Source organism: Pteropus vampyrus, unplaced genomic scaffold, assembly GCF_000151845.1.
Source record: "Pteropus vampyrus isolate Shadow unplaced genomic scaffold, Pvam_2.0 Scaffold100, whole genome shotgun sequence".
Taxonomy (NCBI): Eukaryota; Metazoa; Chordata; class Mammalia; order Chiroptera; family Pteropodidae; genus Pteropus; species Pteropus vampyrus.
The window spans coordinates 2,436,457-2,454,445 of record NW_011888881.1 but is presented as its reverse complement, the minus strand read 5'-3'; the positions used below and the strand labels follow the sequence as shown (position 1 = coordinate 2,454,445).

General features: G+C 42.7%; 1 protein-coding gene across 1 annotated transcript; it reads left to right on the top strand.

The window, feature by feature from the left end:
- The first annotated feature begins 993 nt into the window (after positions 1–993).
- IQCF2 (IQ motif containing F2) lies at positions 994–17,436 on the top strand. The gene is made up of 4 exons (XM_011364745.1): positions 994–997; positions 1,635–1,657; positions 16,220–16,300; positions 17,053–17,436. Exons 1-4 carry the CDS (start codon positions 994–996, stop codon positions 17,434–17,436), a joined length of 492 nt encoding a protein of 163 aa, XP_011363047.1.
- The last annotated feature ends 553 nt before the right edge of the window (positions 17,437–17,989 follow it).

The following is a 17,989-nucleotide window of genomic DNA, read 5'->3' as shown; positions in this document are numbered from 1 at the left end:
CACCAGACTCCGCCCACCCGCACACAAGGCTCCGCCCACCAGCGCCCTCGTCCACATGTCAGCCACAGCTCTCTCCTCGTCTCTTGCTCTGTCTCCTCAAGCATTGACCGGTCACCTTATTCATCCATCCCCACCATTTCGGGGCCTGCCGTTCGTTCCCTCTTGCCTTCGGTATATTTCTCAGACCCAGCTGGTATCTTAAATCTCGCTCTTCCTACACCTTCCAGTCACTTAGTTCCGTCCCTGCTGGTGACGGCACAGAGAGGTTCGCACAGTTTTCCTTCAAGGAAGGGGCTTTGCTTCAGGAGTTCTCACCCCCAGGTTGGCCTTCCGGAGGCTTAAGAGTCAGGCTCTGTGGGAGGGGCCTGGACATTCTGTGCGTGGGCTCGAATGTTTCTGTGTAAAATCTGTGAAAGCAAGGGATTCGAGGTGTAATTGGAGAGAGCCTCTGTCTCCCCCTCTCTGGCTCCTTCTGTCACCTGTTGGGTGGGGAATGGCCGTGGCCTCTTTGGGGGTGGGACTAAAGGGAAGCTGAATGGGGATATACTCGGTTCAGGTTAAACAGGATAGATTTATGCGGTTCACAGCCATTCTGCTGGAAGTGGCTTCCAGGAGTATCCTAGCAGTGACCACATCTATTCCCCCGTGTCACGGTGTGAAGACACGGGGACAGAAGTGCTGCTTTGGTCATACGGACGTGCCCGGCAGTGCCCGGCACCAGAAGTACATGGGCGGGGGAGGAAAAGCTCGTCTGTAGAAAAATTTTCCTGTTATCAGACCAAAATTCTTCCTGTTGTAAGACTGTAAGTGGAAGATTCTGTTCTCTCCTGATTACAATTGAAGTTCTGTCTTGTCAGGAATATGCGTGTAATGCAGTGAGACCATTACGAACACGCTATACTCTATTTCTTGTTTTGGTCTGGATTTTGTGAAGTAGGGTTCGTCAGAATCCCAGTGCCAGAAGGGCTCCGACCAGTCGCACCACTATGGACCATGGGTGAGCCGGCTCGGGAAATCACGTGCTGTGCATCTTGAGTGTCCATAAGAAACAAGTTTCTGTGGAAAATATTTTCAAAATCGTCATGGGAAGAAACAACCAGAGGCTATGCAACTAAAAATGTAAGGAAAATATTACAGAGGTAGGACAGACAGTTAACTAACATAAACATTGTGTTTTAGTGTTTGCCAACTTCTAAAAATTCGTAATGTGTTGCCATATCTTTACTCATCCTAAAAAACATGCACTTGCCTAATTTTATGTCTGTAATTTTGCACTTTTGTTCTTGAAGTAGGGCTTCCAAAATACATAAGCTCCGGGTCCCACAAAAACCTGGATCTGCCGGGCCGTGCTGTGAGGACACGACCGTACAGCCAGGTCTCCCGGGAGCCCACAGAGAGCTGCGTCTCTGCATCCTGTTAGGACTGGAAATGCAGGTGCGAGTGATGCCAAGGTGCTGGGAGTCCTTTGGGACTTGAAAGGCCATCTTGACTCTGGCTTCAGCATGCATGTTGTCACTCATTTTTCTGCACGAGGCTTTGCTGGGTGCCCAGGGCCTGTGGGGCCGCACATACTATCCGTGGTTATTGCTGATGTGTGTTTGAGCCCTCACACTATCTGTCGGGGTGCCTTACAGGTTCCGGCCCTATTGTCAACCAGGTAACCTCTTTGCATCATTTTAAAAGTCCTCCAGAGTGGACCCTATTGCATCCTTTAATGACTGTCAATCTGAGCGGAGGGCGGGGATTGGCCTTCTGAAATGCCTCCATCTCTGTGTTAAGCCCTTGGTCCTGGTGTCCAGCCTCCACTCCCAGTCCGATCTGCAGGATTCTGCAGAAGCAACTGCATAGTAGGGGGATGTGGTTGTGGCCAGTGCTTTGAGGCTCAGTCCACCCAGGCCAGGTGGCCATGGTCAAGACGCCAGACCCCACTGTTCCCTGTGGATCTCTCACCAACCCCGCTCTGGCCTGGCTTGTTGTTGCCAGAATACCCTGCCTTTGTCTCCGTAGAGCCCCTGGGAACACCTGCCAGCCCCTTTCCTGCGCATGCTTTTTTAATTATTCACAGAGTGGCAGCACGGGGTGAAGGGGTAAGCGACTCCGCGGTCCTACTAAGTTGTCACAGGTCATGACCCTTGGTCGCTCTTTCCTCATTGGTCCCCTCCCCAGCTTCTGGGTCTCTTCTTCTTGATCGATGCTTTTTTTTCTGATTATAAATATGGTACATCTGTTGCTAAAATTTTCAACAATGCAGAGACATGTAAGGTGGAAAGGGAATTATTCATGAACTTTGCCCAGAGCTATTCCTCCAGACTTATACCAGGCACGGACCGACTGAAATTTTTGATTAAAAATAATTTCTTTTTAATTTATACATTTCAAACTAAAAATTTCCTTGGTGATTAATGTTTTCTTCCATACCTTTTTACTGCTCCCAGCTTGGAGGGTACCCTGGACAATTGGCTGTACATTTATATTAAAGAGGAATTTTCACTCAAAAGGCTAACCTTATAATCAGCTCTTTGTTCTGCTTCTGTAGATATGCTTGCCGCATAGGCTGTAGGGCAGGGTGACCTTGAAATTAACTAAATCCTCCCTTTTGGTTGTTCTGTCTAAATAATAAATGTTGTCTGTAATCCATAGCAACTCCCATGCTTTGTAACTGTAATTGCCTGCTGCCCATAGCAACTCCCGAGCTTTGTAACCATCTGAAGGCAAATTAACCAATCGGCCAATACTAACTAAGCCCTATAAAAGCAAAGTTGCGTCTGAGCTCGGGGCCCAGATATTCAGAGCGCTAGCTCTTCTGGGACTGCCGGCGTAATAAACCTGAGTTCTCCAACTCTCCGAGTGGTGCTTGGTTTCTCGCTGGTCTGATTTCTGCAACATTTCTGCAACAATATAACATAGAATTGACCATTTTAACTATTTTAAAGTGTACGGTTCAGTTGCTTTTAGTATAGTCACAATGTTTCATACCCATCACCATTATCTAATTCCAGTTTCTAATTTCATCTAACTTTAATTCTAATTTTATCATCCAAAAAGGAAACCCTGCAGTCACTTCTCATTACCTTCCCCTCACCCCAGGCCCTGGCAGCCACTAACTAGTCTTCTTCTAGTCCCTATGGATTTGCCTATTCTAGACATTTCATATAAAAGGAATCGTATAATATATGGCTTGTGTGTCTGGCTTCTTTCACTTACCATGTTTCCAGGGTTCACCCATGTTGTAGCCTGTGCCCTATTTATGGATAAATGATATTCCATTGCTGGACACACCACATTTTGTTATTATATTCATAAGTCAACAGATACTTGAGTTGTTTCCACTCTTGGGTGATTATAAATAGTGCTGTTGTGAGCTTTGTGTACAATATTTGTTTGAACACCTATTTCCAATTCTATTGGGTACATGCCTAGGAGTGGAATTGCTGGGTCATATGATAATTCTGTGTTTAATTTTTTGAGGAGCCACCATGGTGTTTGTACACTCGATGTTGTCTCCTAGGTCCCTTAAACTATCCTAACTTTTGAAATTATTTTTTCTTTTTGCAGTTCAGCTTGGGCGATTTCCATTGCTCTGTCTTCCAGATCACTGATGCATTATTACGTATCATCTAATCTGCTGTTGATTCCTTGTATTTTTTTTTATTTCGGTCATTGTTTTGCTTAGCTTTGACTGGTGTCCTCTCACATTTTCTGTCTTGTTGAAGTTCTCACTTTGTTCAAGTTCATCCGTTTCAGTCCTAAGTTTGTTGAGCACCTTTGTGACCATTACTTTGAACACTTTATTGGGTAGATTGCTTATGCTCATTTTGTTTAGTTCTTTTTCTGAGGTTTTGTGTTGTTCTTTTGTTAGGGACATATTCCTTTGCCTCTTCATTTCGCCTAATTCTCCATTCGTTTCTATGTGTTAGGTATATCAGCTACGCCTCCTGCTCTTGAAATAGTGGTTTTATATAGGAGATGTCCTGTGGGGCCCAGCAGCACAATCCCCTCTGGCTACTGGAACTGTTTTCCTGGGGTGTTCCCTGTGTGGGCTAAGTCCTTGGTGGGTTGTGTCCACTGGTGCTGGTAGGCTAGGAGGAAGATTTCAAGATGGTGCTCACTAGTGCTGGTGTTAGCTCGACGAAACGAGATCACAAAAATGGCTGCCACTAGCATCTCAGTCCCTGGGGAGAGTCCTACTTGTCTCCTGCCTCTCCAGCAGATGCTTCAGGATTAGTAAGTGGGTCTCCTTCACTTATGGTCTGTGTGCTTTTCTATCTGGTGTTTTCGCACTGAATCCCAAGGCTGTTGTACCATTTTGCATTCCCACCAACAATGAATGAGAGTTTCTTTTGCTCTTCACCTTTGCCAGCATTCAATGTTGTCAATGATCTGGATTTTGGCCTCTCTAATAGGTGGGTAGTGGTATCTCATTGTTGTTTTAATTTGCATTTCCCTGATGACATATGATGTGGAACATTTTTTCATGTGCCTGTTTTTCATCTATATATCTTCTTTGATGAGATGTTTGTTAAGGTCTTTGGCCCATGTTTTAGTTAGGTTGTTTGCTAATGGTTTTTAAAATGAAGAATTTTATTAAATACTTTTTAAAAAAACAATTGCAGAGAGGATTACGTGGTTTTCTTCTTTGGTCTGTTAATATCATGAATTACATCAATAGATTTTTTTTTTTTTTTTTTTTTTACTATGGAAACCTGACAGTGGTGGGCCTTGGCCATATCTTGGACTACCTGGCACCTGAGTCCCTTCTCTATGTTTGGGGACTACCCTTTTTATCTCTCTTTGTAGGAGACAGCTTACCTCTAATTGTAGACTTGAAAAATTCCACTTTCCTATTTTCCCAGTTTTCTTGGCTGCTGGGCAGACATGTGACCAGGTTTAGCCAATCGAATGTACCCACCTGGGATTTTTCATCTGCTGTGTGGGATCCAGAGCACCAGCAGAGCGTTCCTTGTGCCATTGATGGACTCTTCATCAGGCTGGTTCTGTGGTGTGGTGTTTTCTATGGATCTGGATGTGTACTTTCTCTTTGCCCTGCCTGTTTCTGAGCCTAATTCTCCAGGCTTCCTGAAAACCTGGTGAGCTACTAAATATTCTTTTGGTACTTTTTTTGTTTTCTGATTAAGTAACTATAAATTAGTTTCTGTTGTTTGCAGTTAATAACAATGACCAATATGCTTGCACTCATGGGATAAATCCTGCTGGTTTAAGTATTATTTGAAATCATCATTGAATTCAGTTTGTTAATATTTACATAAGTCCAACTGGCATATAGTTTTCTCTTCTTGTCCTGACCTGATCTGATTTTGGTGTTAAGTGCATGTTAACTTTTGGGAACATTTGGATAAAAAAAAAAAAAAAAATTTCCCAGAGTAAAATTGCTGTATCAAGCGGTCTGTGAATTTTTAGTTTTGATGGATATTGTCAAATTGCTACTCAAAGAGGTTTTTCCAGTTTACATTCTGACCAGCAATATGTAATACTGCCTATTTCTCTTCACCCTTAACATGAAAGACCTATCAACACCAATTTTTTTATGGATGAGTTGACCATCTTTGCATATGTTCAGAATCTTCTGATCCTGCTGTTTCTTTTTCTACAAACTGTCTATTCATGTCCGTGAGACAGGCAAAGTCCTTATATGTGTGCAGGACATATAAGCGGGGAGAGATAAGTAAGTAATAAGTAGGCGAGGAAATTATATTTCCAACGTTTTAAGTGTTCAGCTACAAGGGTTTTTATGAGTGAACCACATTCCTTTTGGTAACAAAATTACATAAAGAAGGAAATCTTTTTAAACATCTGTTTTTTGAAACCATTTTCCATGCTATCTTATTTTGTCTGATGAGACGCTCCCCCTAGAGGCAAGAAATATATTAGCAACAGAATGTCTTGGTTGCTTTCGCTTGCTTCCAAGTTAGTAACATTTCGGTTTTGTTTTTTTTTTTTGCAGGAAACTTTTTTTTTCCTTTTATTTTAATTAATTAATTAAATTTACTTTTATGGTAACATTGGTTAACGAAATCCAATAAGTTTCAGCTGTGCACTTTAACAGTAAGGCATAAATATACTTACACTGTGTGTTCACCTCCCATAGTTAGATTTCTTTCTGTCACCACATATTTGACCCCTTTCACCCCGTCTACCTCCCCACTCCTCTCCTACTCTCTAACCTCTGGTAATCACTATCTATTGTCTATGTCCATGCGTCTCTGTCCTGTTCATTTATTGCTTTCAGGTTTATATCCCACGTATAAGTGATATCATGCAGGAATCTTTGTAACCCATTCATCCATGTCGATGAGAGTTAGCATTGTTAAAACTAGACAGTGCGATCCATAAACACCTTTGTCAGTGCATAGAAACACAAATGGCCACCTGTCCCGATTCATGGAAAGCACATTTATTTGTTGGTTCATCTCTTTCACTGGAATGTGACCTCCACACATATAAGGACTTTGCCCGTCTCACTCTTTGCTTTAACAAATGCCTATAATGGTACCTGACACACAGTAGGGGTTAAATAACTGTTGAATGAATGAATGAATGAATGAATGAATGAATGAACGAACGAAACTCTCAGCTTAGAATCCACAATCAGGCCCTGTGGCCAAGGGAAGATACTAATTTGTGACCTAGGACTAAGCAGCCTGTGCTCAGTGGGATTTACTTAACTGGCTTAGGCCAAATTTATTTGCTTGACACTTATTTACTGAGCACCTGCTCGGTGCCACACACCATTGTGAGGCTGAGGGTCCGCTGATGATAAAAGCAGGCATGATTCTTGCCCTTATAAAACGGTTATTTAGAGAGTGTTTTAGATGGTAATATCTGTTATGGAGGAGAGTCAAATAGGGAAGACAGAGCGTGCTGGGTGGAGAGGAGGCCCCACTTTTATGGAGTGTCAGAGAGCACGTCACTGAAGGGTACAGGAGGGAGGGAGGGAGCTCTACAGCCAAGCGTGTGTCAAGACACGGGAGCAGGAATGTGTTCAGCACGTTTGAGGGACGTCAAGGAGGCTGGTGTGGCGGAAGCAGAATACAGGAGGGGGGAGGGAGGAGAAGGCATCAGAAAGATAAATTTAGGAGATGTGCCCCAGAGATGTGAAATTTCTAGAGAGACTGATAGAGGATTTTCTGGCAATGAAGAAGGACCTTGTGAGTCAAGGGCAAAAGCAGGGCTGGGTTTTTCCCACAGATTTCTCTGCTTCCGAGGTTAGCTTCCAGGTTGCCTTCCCAGAGACCATTTCCTTAGAAAGAATCCGATCGTGACTATGAGGTGACAACCCTATAGTGTGGCCCACATGCCAGGAGATGGGAGATGTTCTAGGGTGGCACAAGGTACATAAGGAAGAATCTGTTGAACCAGATTCTTTCTGAACTAAGCCAAATGGAGAGAAGCGACATTCAAAGCATTAATGAGAGAATTTTCAACCATTAAGGAGAGAGTTTTTAAAGTGATTCTTTTGAAAGACTCACAGTTTAAAACAGTTGACCAACCGCACCCAGATGATTAAAAACAGATGCAACACAAAATATGTCGTGACACAATTTTAACTGATGAAGATAAATATTTAAAGAGGAAATAAAACCCACCAAGAAGTTTACCTACCCAGGAGTGAATCAAATTGACACCAGCTAATTTCGCAACACTGGGCGCAAAGGAGAGAATAGAAACACATCTCCGGCTCTCTGAAGAAATAACTTTGTAAGCACAGAATTATAAACTCGCTCAAAATGTTATTAAAGCGTCATGACAAATGAAAGACCATTTGGTATTTGTAAAGATCCAGGAAGTTTACTATACTGACAAGAAATATTTACTGGGCGACGACGACCCCATCACAGTGAAAACTAGGGGAGGGCCACAGTGGTAGCAGTGATCAGAGAAGCCAGAAAAAAAGGATTCTTAACTCTAAAGAACTTGACTGTAAAAATGTGCATGTCGGTTTAAAAATAACGTTCAAGATGATAATGACATGCGGGATTGGGGGAGTGAGTGGAGGAGTAGGAATTGGGCTCAAGTTCTTGCCCGATTTAGGAGGCAATAGATAATGATTTTGCTCCAGATGTTAACAGCAAATTAGAAAAGAAAATAAATATGAATATTGGAATACATTAGAAAAGTAAGAATAAGATATATCACTTTTCTATCCATTAGAAATTGTATTTCGTTGCTATAACAGAAACCCAGACAACAGTGGCTCAAACACATTAGAGGACTATTTTTATCTCTCATAGAAAAAGCCTAGACGTGGGCATTCCCCAGCTGGTATCCAGACTTCTTCTGTCACTATGTTTTCCCATGCTCGTGACTGGATCTTTGTCCTCATACTCACAATATGGCTACCAGAGTGCCCCTCCTCATGTGGAAAGAAGAGGCGTAAATACAAAGGGCAAGAAGACCATTCTAGCCTGAGGCAGCCTCTTTACAACAAGCTTTCCCAGAAGATTTACCCAGGGCCCTCTGCTGACATCTCACTGGCCGGCGAGTGCCACGTGACCCACCCCTAGCTGCAAGGGAGGCGGATGAAGATAATCCTTTTCTCTCCTCTCTTTGAGGTAGATATACTGCCACCTCAAATTATCATGGTCCTATTAGTTAGGAAAATGAGAAAAACGGAGACTGGCTAGGCAACTAGCTGTCTTTGTCTCAACTTCGAAAATAATAAAAGGAATAAAATGCCAAAGACAACTCAATCAATTCAACAAAGATATGGAACATGAAAAAAAAAGATGATAGACGGAAATCATGAAATAATATGGCAATAAGTCCAGGCATATTAGAAATCATAATAAATGTAAATTTGCAGTATTCATCTATTAAAAATACAAAGACTTTCTTGCTGGGTCAAAACGGACGTATCTGTATTTGGTTAACGAAAAGAAATAAGAAGTCGAAAATAAATCAGTGAATAAAAATATAGCAGGGAAGAGACACCCACTTCTGATAATGGTGTGCTAAGAAGTATTAACCCTTTTGCTGAGAATAACTGGAGAAGCCGATCGAAATGCTTTATATTTCTGCCTGAAGGAATTGGAAAGCAGTCCCGTAGTTAAAAAATGTCTGGGCCGTGATCTGAACTAAGAAAGAAATCCAGAGACGGAAGCCTGGCGTTTGGAAATTGTCCCGCAGCTTGTTTCTCGGGCCTTCCCTGTCCCCTGCAACCACCCGCCACTTCCCCCACAGCCTTCTATGGCCGACTCTTCTCTGCATCCCCTCATAGTCCCACACTGGCCTCCACTATACTCACCCTCCACACTCCAGTGTGACCCCTCGGTGACCCCTGGGGCTGTGACTCTGAGAGGGAACCAGGGCCGCTCAATAACGCCCAGTCCTTAGTCAGGGACCTTTCTGCTCAGCATTGACCTTGTGGCTCCAGGTACGTCTTCAGAGGCTGGGAGCAGGCAGAGGTAGGGCCTTGCTTATGCAATGGCTGCTCCTTACCCATCTCCTGACTGTGGCCTTGAAGCCCTTGGGAAGAGGAAGACAGGAAAGTATTTGAAGCCGCTTGAGCGTGAGCTGGGGGCCCTGGCTGGTCCTGGGGGCTTCGTACTCTTCCAAGAGGCTGATAACTGTGGACCTGGCAAACGAGCCAGACACGGGGCATTCAACTAGGAAATTTACCCCACCCCCCTAACTCCACTGTCTTCATCAAAGTTAATTATGGTTAAATTTTTATAGTATATATCTCCCAGATCCCCTCTTTAAAAAAAAATGCCTTTATAACACAAACATATAAACACTTTCTGGGATAGAAACCATATTGTTCTTCCATGTCAGCACATAGAGAACAAACTCATTCTTTGCGGTTTTTTCTTTTCGGTTTGTATTCAGTATTTCTTAATAGATGAGTTTTCACAATTCTACATTCCCCAGTAACCACCACCCAGACAAGACATCGTACATTTCTCTTTGTTTCTTTGTGCTGTTTGCAAACAATATCTCTTATACCCCTACCCTAGATGTAAACTCTATTCTGAATTATTTGCCCTATAGTTTAGTTTTGCCTGTTTTAGAATTTTATATGAATGGAATCATTCTTTAAATACTCTTTTTGTTTCTGACGCCTTTCATTTAGCATAAGGTTTCTTAGATGCATCTATGTTGTGTGTATCTGTAGTTTGTTCATTTTTATTACTGCATATTATTTTATGACTATACCACGATTTCTTTGTCTAGTCACCTGTTGGTGAACACTTGAATTCTTTCCAATTTTGATCTATTTGAATAAAATTACTATGAACCATCATACACAAGGCTCTTGTGGATATGTTTTCATTTTTCTTGCACAAATACCTATGAGTGGAACACCTGAGTTATGGGATGGATACACGCTTAACTTTATTAGAAACTACCAACCCATTTCCACAGTGTTTCTACTGTTTCATATCATCCACCCACCGTGCGTAAGTGACCCGGATGTTATACGTCCTTGCCAAAATTTGGTGTTGTATTTTTTTTATTTTAGCCATTTTCTAGGGTGTTTGGAATTATCTCATTGTAGTTCTAATTTTCATTTTCCTCATGACTAAAGACGTAGGACATCTTTTAATGTGCTTCTTAGCCATTTGTAAATCTCCTTTTGTGAAGGCCTTGCTTATGAATTTTACTCCAAACTCATTCTTTCTAATCATTTGGTTCCATTATTTGATAGAATTGAAATACCTGTCATTGAATTCTCTATTAATACTGTTGAAAATGTCTCAAATTTATGTTTGCATCAACCAGATTGAAATGACTAACTTTATACGCATTTGTGCCAAAGGGCTGGTATTTCGGGAGTTTTGACTCTTTAGCCAGATATTGGGCATTTATGGAGGAAAGAATGGACAAGAGTTCCACATTTACACCAAAAAGCTGCTCGCCGTTGGAAGGTGTCCCGGTGCCTGAGTCACATGTGCCCTTATGACATCATGGTTCTCCCCTCCTCCTCTCTGCCAGACCTGTGGCTGGAGCAGTGCAGGCCTGAGAGCGAGGGACCATCGGGCTCCTAATTGTGGACAATTTAGGGGAGCTTAGACCTGGGGGGATTTGAACCATCTATTTCCGAACCATGGGCACTTGATTTTGTGTAAGAGAGAGCCAAGCCACCCAAAGGCGCAGGCAAGGGAAAGTAGATTCCAGAATCTAGGGTCTCTGGGCAAAGCTGAAGGTTGAGTATGTGGTGGATGCTGCACAGAGTTGTAGAGAGAACAATTATGTACCCATAACTGTTATCTCTAAACTCTGGTTACAGAAGGATGGCTAGGTTTATGAAATCATACTACAAGAATTTGAGGAGACTGCAAAGGTAAAGAACACATGGGAAAAGAAAAAGAAAGTCTCCACTCCCAATCCCACATACTCCACGAACGGTAGTTCTGCAGAGGCCCTCAGAGTGGAGGGACCCCACCTGCACTGTCTCTGACCCGAGTCACTCAGGAGCGATGCAAATTTTTATGTCCTTGATGTAGGCAACAGTTTCTTAGCTATGAGACTTAAAACACAATCAACCAAGAGGAGGAAACAGATGAATCAGAATTCATCAACATTAAAAACTTCTATTCTTTAAAGAACACTTCAAGGAAGTAAAAAGACAACCCACAGAATAGGAGAAAATATTTGCAAGTCATATATCTGATAAGGCACTTGCATCTGGAATATAAGAATTATAGACTATCAAAGACCCTTACAATTCAGTAATAAAAAAACCAAATGATTCCATTAAAATGGAAAAAGGATCTGAATAGACTTTTCTCCAAAGATATTCAAATGACCAAAAACCACATGAAAATATGCTCTACATCATTAGTCATCAGGGAAATAAAAATAAAACCACAGTGACATACCTCTCCACACACAGTAGAGTAACTATAATTTTAAAAAGTAAGATAATAACAAGTCTTGGCGAGGATGAGGAGAAACTGGAACTTACATACACAGCTGGTAGAGATGTAAAATGGTACAGTCACTTTGGAAGTGCGTCTGTTCCTCAAATAGTTACACAGAGAGTTACCACGTGACCCAGCAATTCCGCTCCTAGATATGTACTGAGGAGATGTCCACACAGAAATTTGTGTACAAATGTTTATGGCAACATTGTTCATAATAGCTAAAAAGTGGAAACAACCTAAACGTCGATCAGTGAATGGATGGATGGATACATAGAAGTAGTATGTCCATTCATAGGAATATTATTTGGCCATAAAAAAGTATGAAGTACTGATCAGTACTACGATGTGGTTGATCCTTGAAAGCATTATGCTGAATGAAAGAAGCCAGTAGTAGAAGACTGCCTAGTATACGGTTCTATTTATGCGAGAAGTCCACATAGGCAAATCGTTGGAGACGGAAGTAGTTTAGTGGTTGCTGCGTGGTAGTGTAGTGATAGCTAGAGTGTAGAGGATTTCTTTCTGAGGTGATTAAAATGTTTTAAAATTGACTGTGCTGACGGCTGCACAGATCTGTGAATGTGCTAAAATCCATTGAATCGTAGACTTTTAAATAGGCGAATTGTATGCTAGGAAAATATCTCAATAAAGCTCTTATTGTTAAAAAGTGAAAAAACAACCCACAGAATAGAAGAAAATATTTGCAAATCATATACCTGACGATGGGATAGTAGCCAAAATGTATAAAGAACTCTTATACTCACTAGTTTTAAATATCCAATTAATAAATGGGCAAAGCATGGACAATACACTAGTGGTTACCAGAGGATGGGGAGAGGGGAGAGAGGGGAGGTAGACAGGGGAAAAAATTTAAATCATTTCTTCAATTAAAAAAAAAAAGAATACTCAAAACCTTATGTGGTATTACAATACAGGTTCGTGGAGGTACACATTGGGTTGTTCCACTATCGGTGATGCTAAATTTGATTATTTTGTTAATGTGACTGCCAGATTGCTCCATTGTAAAGGAATAGTCTTTTTATCATTGATAAGTAATCTGTGGTATACTTTGAGTCCAAGCAAATACCCCTTTCTGCAACAACCATTCCATTGGTATGAGAATCCATTGATAATATTTATTTAAATCTGTTATTATATTGAGGGCTACAGGATGATTGTTTTCTGATTCTGTCATTTGTACATTTATTAACTGGCATTCATCTGTAAAACTTCCTCTCATACATATTTACACACACATATATACACACACACATATATGTGTGTATATTATATCTACATATACGTTTGCGTTTTCACCTTAATTTTTAAGAGTTTGTAGGAGAATGTCTATCTCACATATACATGGAAATGTACCTTTCATGATATGTTTACAAATATTTTCTGCAGTTTATCATTTCTCTTCTGACTTTGTTTACGGTGTTTGTCATACAGTTTTTATTTCTATACAATTGAATTTATCAATCTCTTTCACTGCAACTGAATTTTGAGTAATAATTAAAAAGGATTTTCTCACACCCAGATTATAAAAAAAATCACGTTTTCTTCTTATACTTAAAATTCTAAATCTAAATGTCCACTTTAGATTTGGAGGGCTATATAGTATCAACATAAATTTAACTCAAATTTGTGCCCATTTCTGTAAAGATTCATGTTCAGATTTAGTGAAGTTTAAATCATTTGTTGGAGTGATCTGGTTAATTGAATTTTCTCTTCATTGACTTTTAGTCGGAAAGCCCTTTATTTCAACTCTCGCAGAAAATTTTAAAACGTGTTAGCTTCCTGCTTTGAATCCGATAAACAACTTTTAACAATCTTCACACTCCTTAAAATTAAGTCTAATTGCATTTTACTGTGAAAATTGTAGGACTTTTACTAAATCTCTACAGAATGAAGACCATAGAATGAAAATTGTTTCACTAAAGAAAATGTTGGTTAGCACTGTTTTCCCATGACACATTTCTGTCACCTAAAAGTAGAGTAACCCTTAATTTATGAAGGACTTCATTTAGTTAACTTTTACTTAAAATCAAATGGAACGTTCTTTTTCACACCAATTCCATCTGGAAAGTGAATTCACACAATTAACTCACTAATATGATAAGCACTAAAGAAGTACAAAGAACCAGCAATCTTAACTCAGCCATTCATTCCACATCAGCAGTTGCCGATATGAAAAGCTTTCCACTCTTTGTAATCGTTAAAGTAGATTAAAAATGTAAACCCCGACTGTATATATTTACTCAAAAAATGTATCGTATATTTAAAAACAGTGAACTTAATTTTATGTCAACTATACCTCAATAAAGCTGATTTTTAACGGGCTAAAATAAATAAATAAATAGATGAGCAAAGGATTTCGATAAACATTCGGCGTAAGAAGATGTATACCAATGACAAGTTGTTCATCGTGATTAATTTTCATGGTAATGCAAATGAAAACCTCAATGAGATACCACTTCACGCCACTCGAATGGCTATTGTGTTTTCAAAGAAAAGAAAGAAGTGTTGCTGAGTATGTGGGGGAAATGGCGCAACTGCTGGGGAAGTCTGGGGGCTTCTCGAAAAGTTAAAAATAGAGTGATCGTATGACCTAGCAATTCCACTCTTAGGTGTATACCCAGGAGAACTGAAAACGTGTGTCCCGACAGAAACTTAAACGTCAATATGCACAGCGGTACTATTCATAATAGTCAAAAAGTAAAAACAACTCCAACGTCTGTTAACCGATGAAGAGATTTTCAAATGTAGTGTATCCATGAGACGGAGTCTCATTCGGCCACAGAAAGCTATGTAGCGCTGTGACATGAATGAGCCTTGAAAACATTCTGCTGAACAAACGAAGCCAGTCACAAAGCCCCTTTCGCGTGGTTCCGATCATATGAAATGTCCATAATAGGCAGATCTATGAAGATGTAGATCAGCGGTTGCCAGAGGCTGGGGGAGGGGAGAATGGAGATTGGCAGCCCCTGGATCTGGGGCGTATTTTGGGGGCGATGAAACTCTTCTGCAATCAGAGAGTGATGATGGTCACACAGCTCCGTGAATATTCTACCCGCTACTGAGTCGCACAGTCTTCGATGGTAAGTTTCATGGAATGTGAATTGTCGCTCAAGAAAAAACTATTTACAGGTAAAAATATTTAAACTTACAGAAAGACATAAAAGAATTCTTCAGCGAATGGAGGGCTCGACCCTGTTCTTAGAAGGGACTCAATCTCATGACGATCGCCTTCCTCCACAAGATCAAAGTCCTATCACAACCAACACCAACCCCGTGACGTGCTTGACGGGAATGTGTATATTTGATAATAGTTTGCCGCATTAGGAATATCTAAATTTGTCCATTTTAAACAGTTGGATATGAATCTACCTGTTCCTGGTGCCTTATTTATGGTGGAATAGCCTTTTCAACTTAGCGATTTTTACATATTTTCTTCAGTTAATTTTGGTCATTTCCATTTCGTTGGAAAAGTATTTCCTCTGAGTTGTTACATTTGGTCTCCTATATATATTTATATCTCTCTGTGATTACGTTGCCTTTCTCAAACACCGAAGTTCATGGACTATCTACCTTTAATTTTGGTCTTTTCAAAGCATCACCTTCCAACTTTATTTTCCACCTCTCATTTTTTTTTCTTTAATTAACTGAAGATTTTTATCTTTATTTTATTGCTTTCTAGATTTATCGGATCTCTCTCTTTCTAGCTGCCTGCGGTGTGGTGAGCTGCTGAACCCCGAATCGGGAGAAGACAGGAGGTGCCAAGCCTGAGAAGACACTCGATTGTCGTGAGGAGGTACACTAAGGGTCCCTCCTGCTGTCCTGTGTGACTGGGGATGAGGCTCATGGGAATGGGCCTCACTGGAGGGGAGCCCTAGGATGGAATCTCATTGCCCTGTGTTTGCACTGAGCTCTGGTATGTGTCCGACAGGTGGGAAGTAGACAGGTAGCACCAGCTCCCATGGGTCTGGTTTCTGAGGCTGATTCAAGTGTGTGGCGGATATTCCAATCCCTGTGTCATAATGCAATTGTGAACTCATAGCTCTTCCCTTCATATTACTCATGCCAGATCTTGGGAGGTAGAGAGATCAAGGCTCATGAACCATCTAGAGACAAGCCATGAGCACACGGGTTCGATTCTGTGTAAGAGACATGGCCACATCTAGTAGGCATGCTGGGGGTGGGTGGGAGACACCCTGGGCTTCATAAGACTTGGGAAAAGAGGGGAAGCTGAGGCAGGGGGGTAACTTCGTGTAGAGCCCTAAGAGAAACAGCAATCTTAACTCAGCCATTCATTTCCTGTTTAATTCTGATGACAGAAAGGTGGCAATTTAGTTGTATTTGAATTAGAGGATGTCGATCAGACCACTGTATATCGTGTGAAGAAAAAGAAAAGTAAGGTGAGTCGAACCCCATGAAGTCTGAGAGAGATCCAGAGCGCTCACATCCGTGTCACGAGCGTGCGGAACGGCGCCTCTTATGGGTCCAGAGTCTAACACAATCAGGAGTCCGCTCAACGCTGGCTCACGTTCCCTCCACTCCGCCCTCAGCGTGGACTCTCTGGGTCTGGGCCTGACTGTGACATGAAGAGTGGAGAGAGAACATGAAAGCCATCTAGGAATGCCTGGGGCTGGGAGGCGAGGTGGTGAGGACTCTGACTTAGCGAACAGGCTGTTGGAAGTCGGGCGAGGCTGGCAGTAGACGACGTGACGAGTGAGGGCACTGAAACCCCGTCACGGCATCTAAACGCATCGCTACGGCAGACAGAAACCGACCGGCGGGGCCTGGACGAGAATGAGCGGAGACCGCAAGGCGATCGCATCGTGAGGCCAAACTTCCCAGACCCCACGAACACAGCAGAGGTGGCGTGTGACTGACGAAGGCCCTCACGTCCCCAACGCGGTGGTTTCCCCGTGATCCATGGTGTGAGGTGGTCAAGGGGACAATACGGTGACCAGGGGACAAAGGGGTGTGTCCATGGTGGAGAGGAGGGCTCACCACACAGGCCCTCGGCTCTTAGCCAGGGTCCTGCTCACTCCTCTGAAGTCTCTGAAGAGGGGCTGACTGCTAAGAGAATCCAGGATCCCTCCAGGAAGATCCTGGAAGTAGGTGGCAGGATGTTCTCTAAGTGTTTTTCTTTCTCTCTGCCTAGAAATTGGATAAAAAAAGAACAAAGGCAGCCACGGAGATCCAGGCCTGGTGGCGGGGCACCCTGGTGCGCCGGGCACTGCTGCATGCGGCCCTCAGGGCCTGGGTCATTCAGAGCTGGTGGAGGCTGATGCTGATGCGGGCGCTGGACAGGAAGCGAAGGGAAGCCCTGGTTAGCTACGTTAACAGAGAGAGGGCCGTGGTCAAGCTCCAGTCGTTGGTCCGTATGTGGCGCATCCACTGGCGGTACTGCCAGGTGCTCAAAGCCATCTACAACATCCGGTGCCACTGGCAGCAGCAGAACTGCCAGACCTGTGCTCTCCTCCAGGGCCACTGCGTCGTCACAGCCACTCACCTGCAGTTCCACATCGAAATCATCAACCCCTGAGGGCTGCGCGCAGGGGCCTTGTTTCCCCGTCCCCAGTAAAGGTCTGTCCTGGTCTGGAGTCTCTCGTGGTTTCCTCGGCTAATGGAAATTTCAGGACAAGGGCCCTGATGCCTCCTCTTCTCCCTGGGAAAACCCTCCAGTGAGGTTTCCCTCCTTTCCCCTGGACCCTGTTCTGGATTGACAGTGACCGTATTCTACCGACTCAGTTGTCAAGACAGAAACCCAGGTCCTTGTCTACACTGAGCCAGGAGTCAGTTCTTCCTGACTGCCCAGGCCTCTGAGAGACAGGTGAGCTGCATCTCCCTGGGGACTGGCATCTTCTGTACAGGAGAAGGGACTTGGAGGCTGTTCTCTGTCAGCCCGGGATTGGGGATTGGCTGGGATCGGGGACACCTCAGACAAGGGATCTTTGACATGCAGCGAGAGAACATGCCAGCACTGGCTGACTCCTCTGGGAGCGGAGCAGCAGAAGTGGTGGGGGGTCTGGGGATGCCGCCGAGCTGGCGATAACCCTGGGGACGAGCAGAAAACGGGCTTCACGGCACTGTGTCTC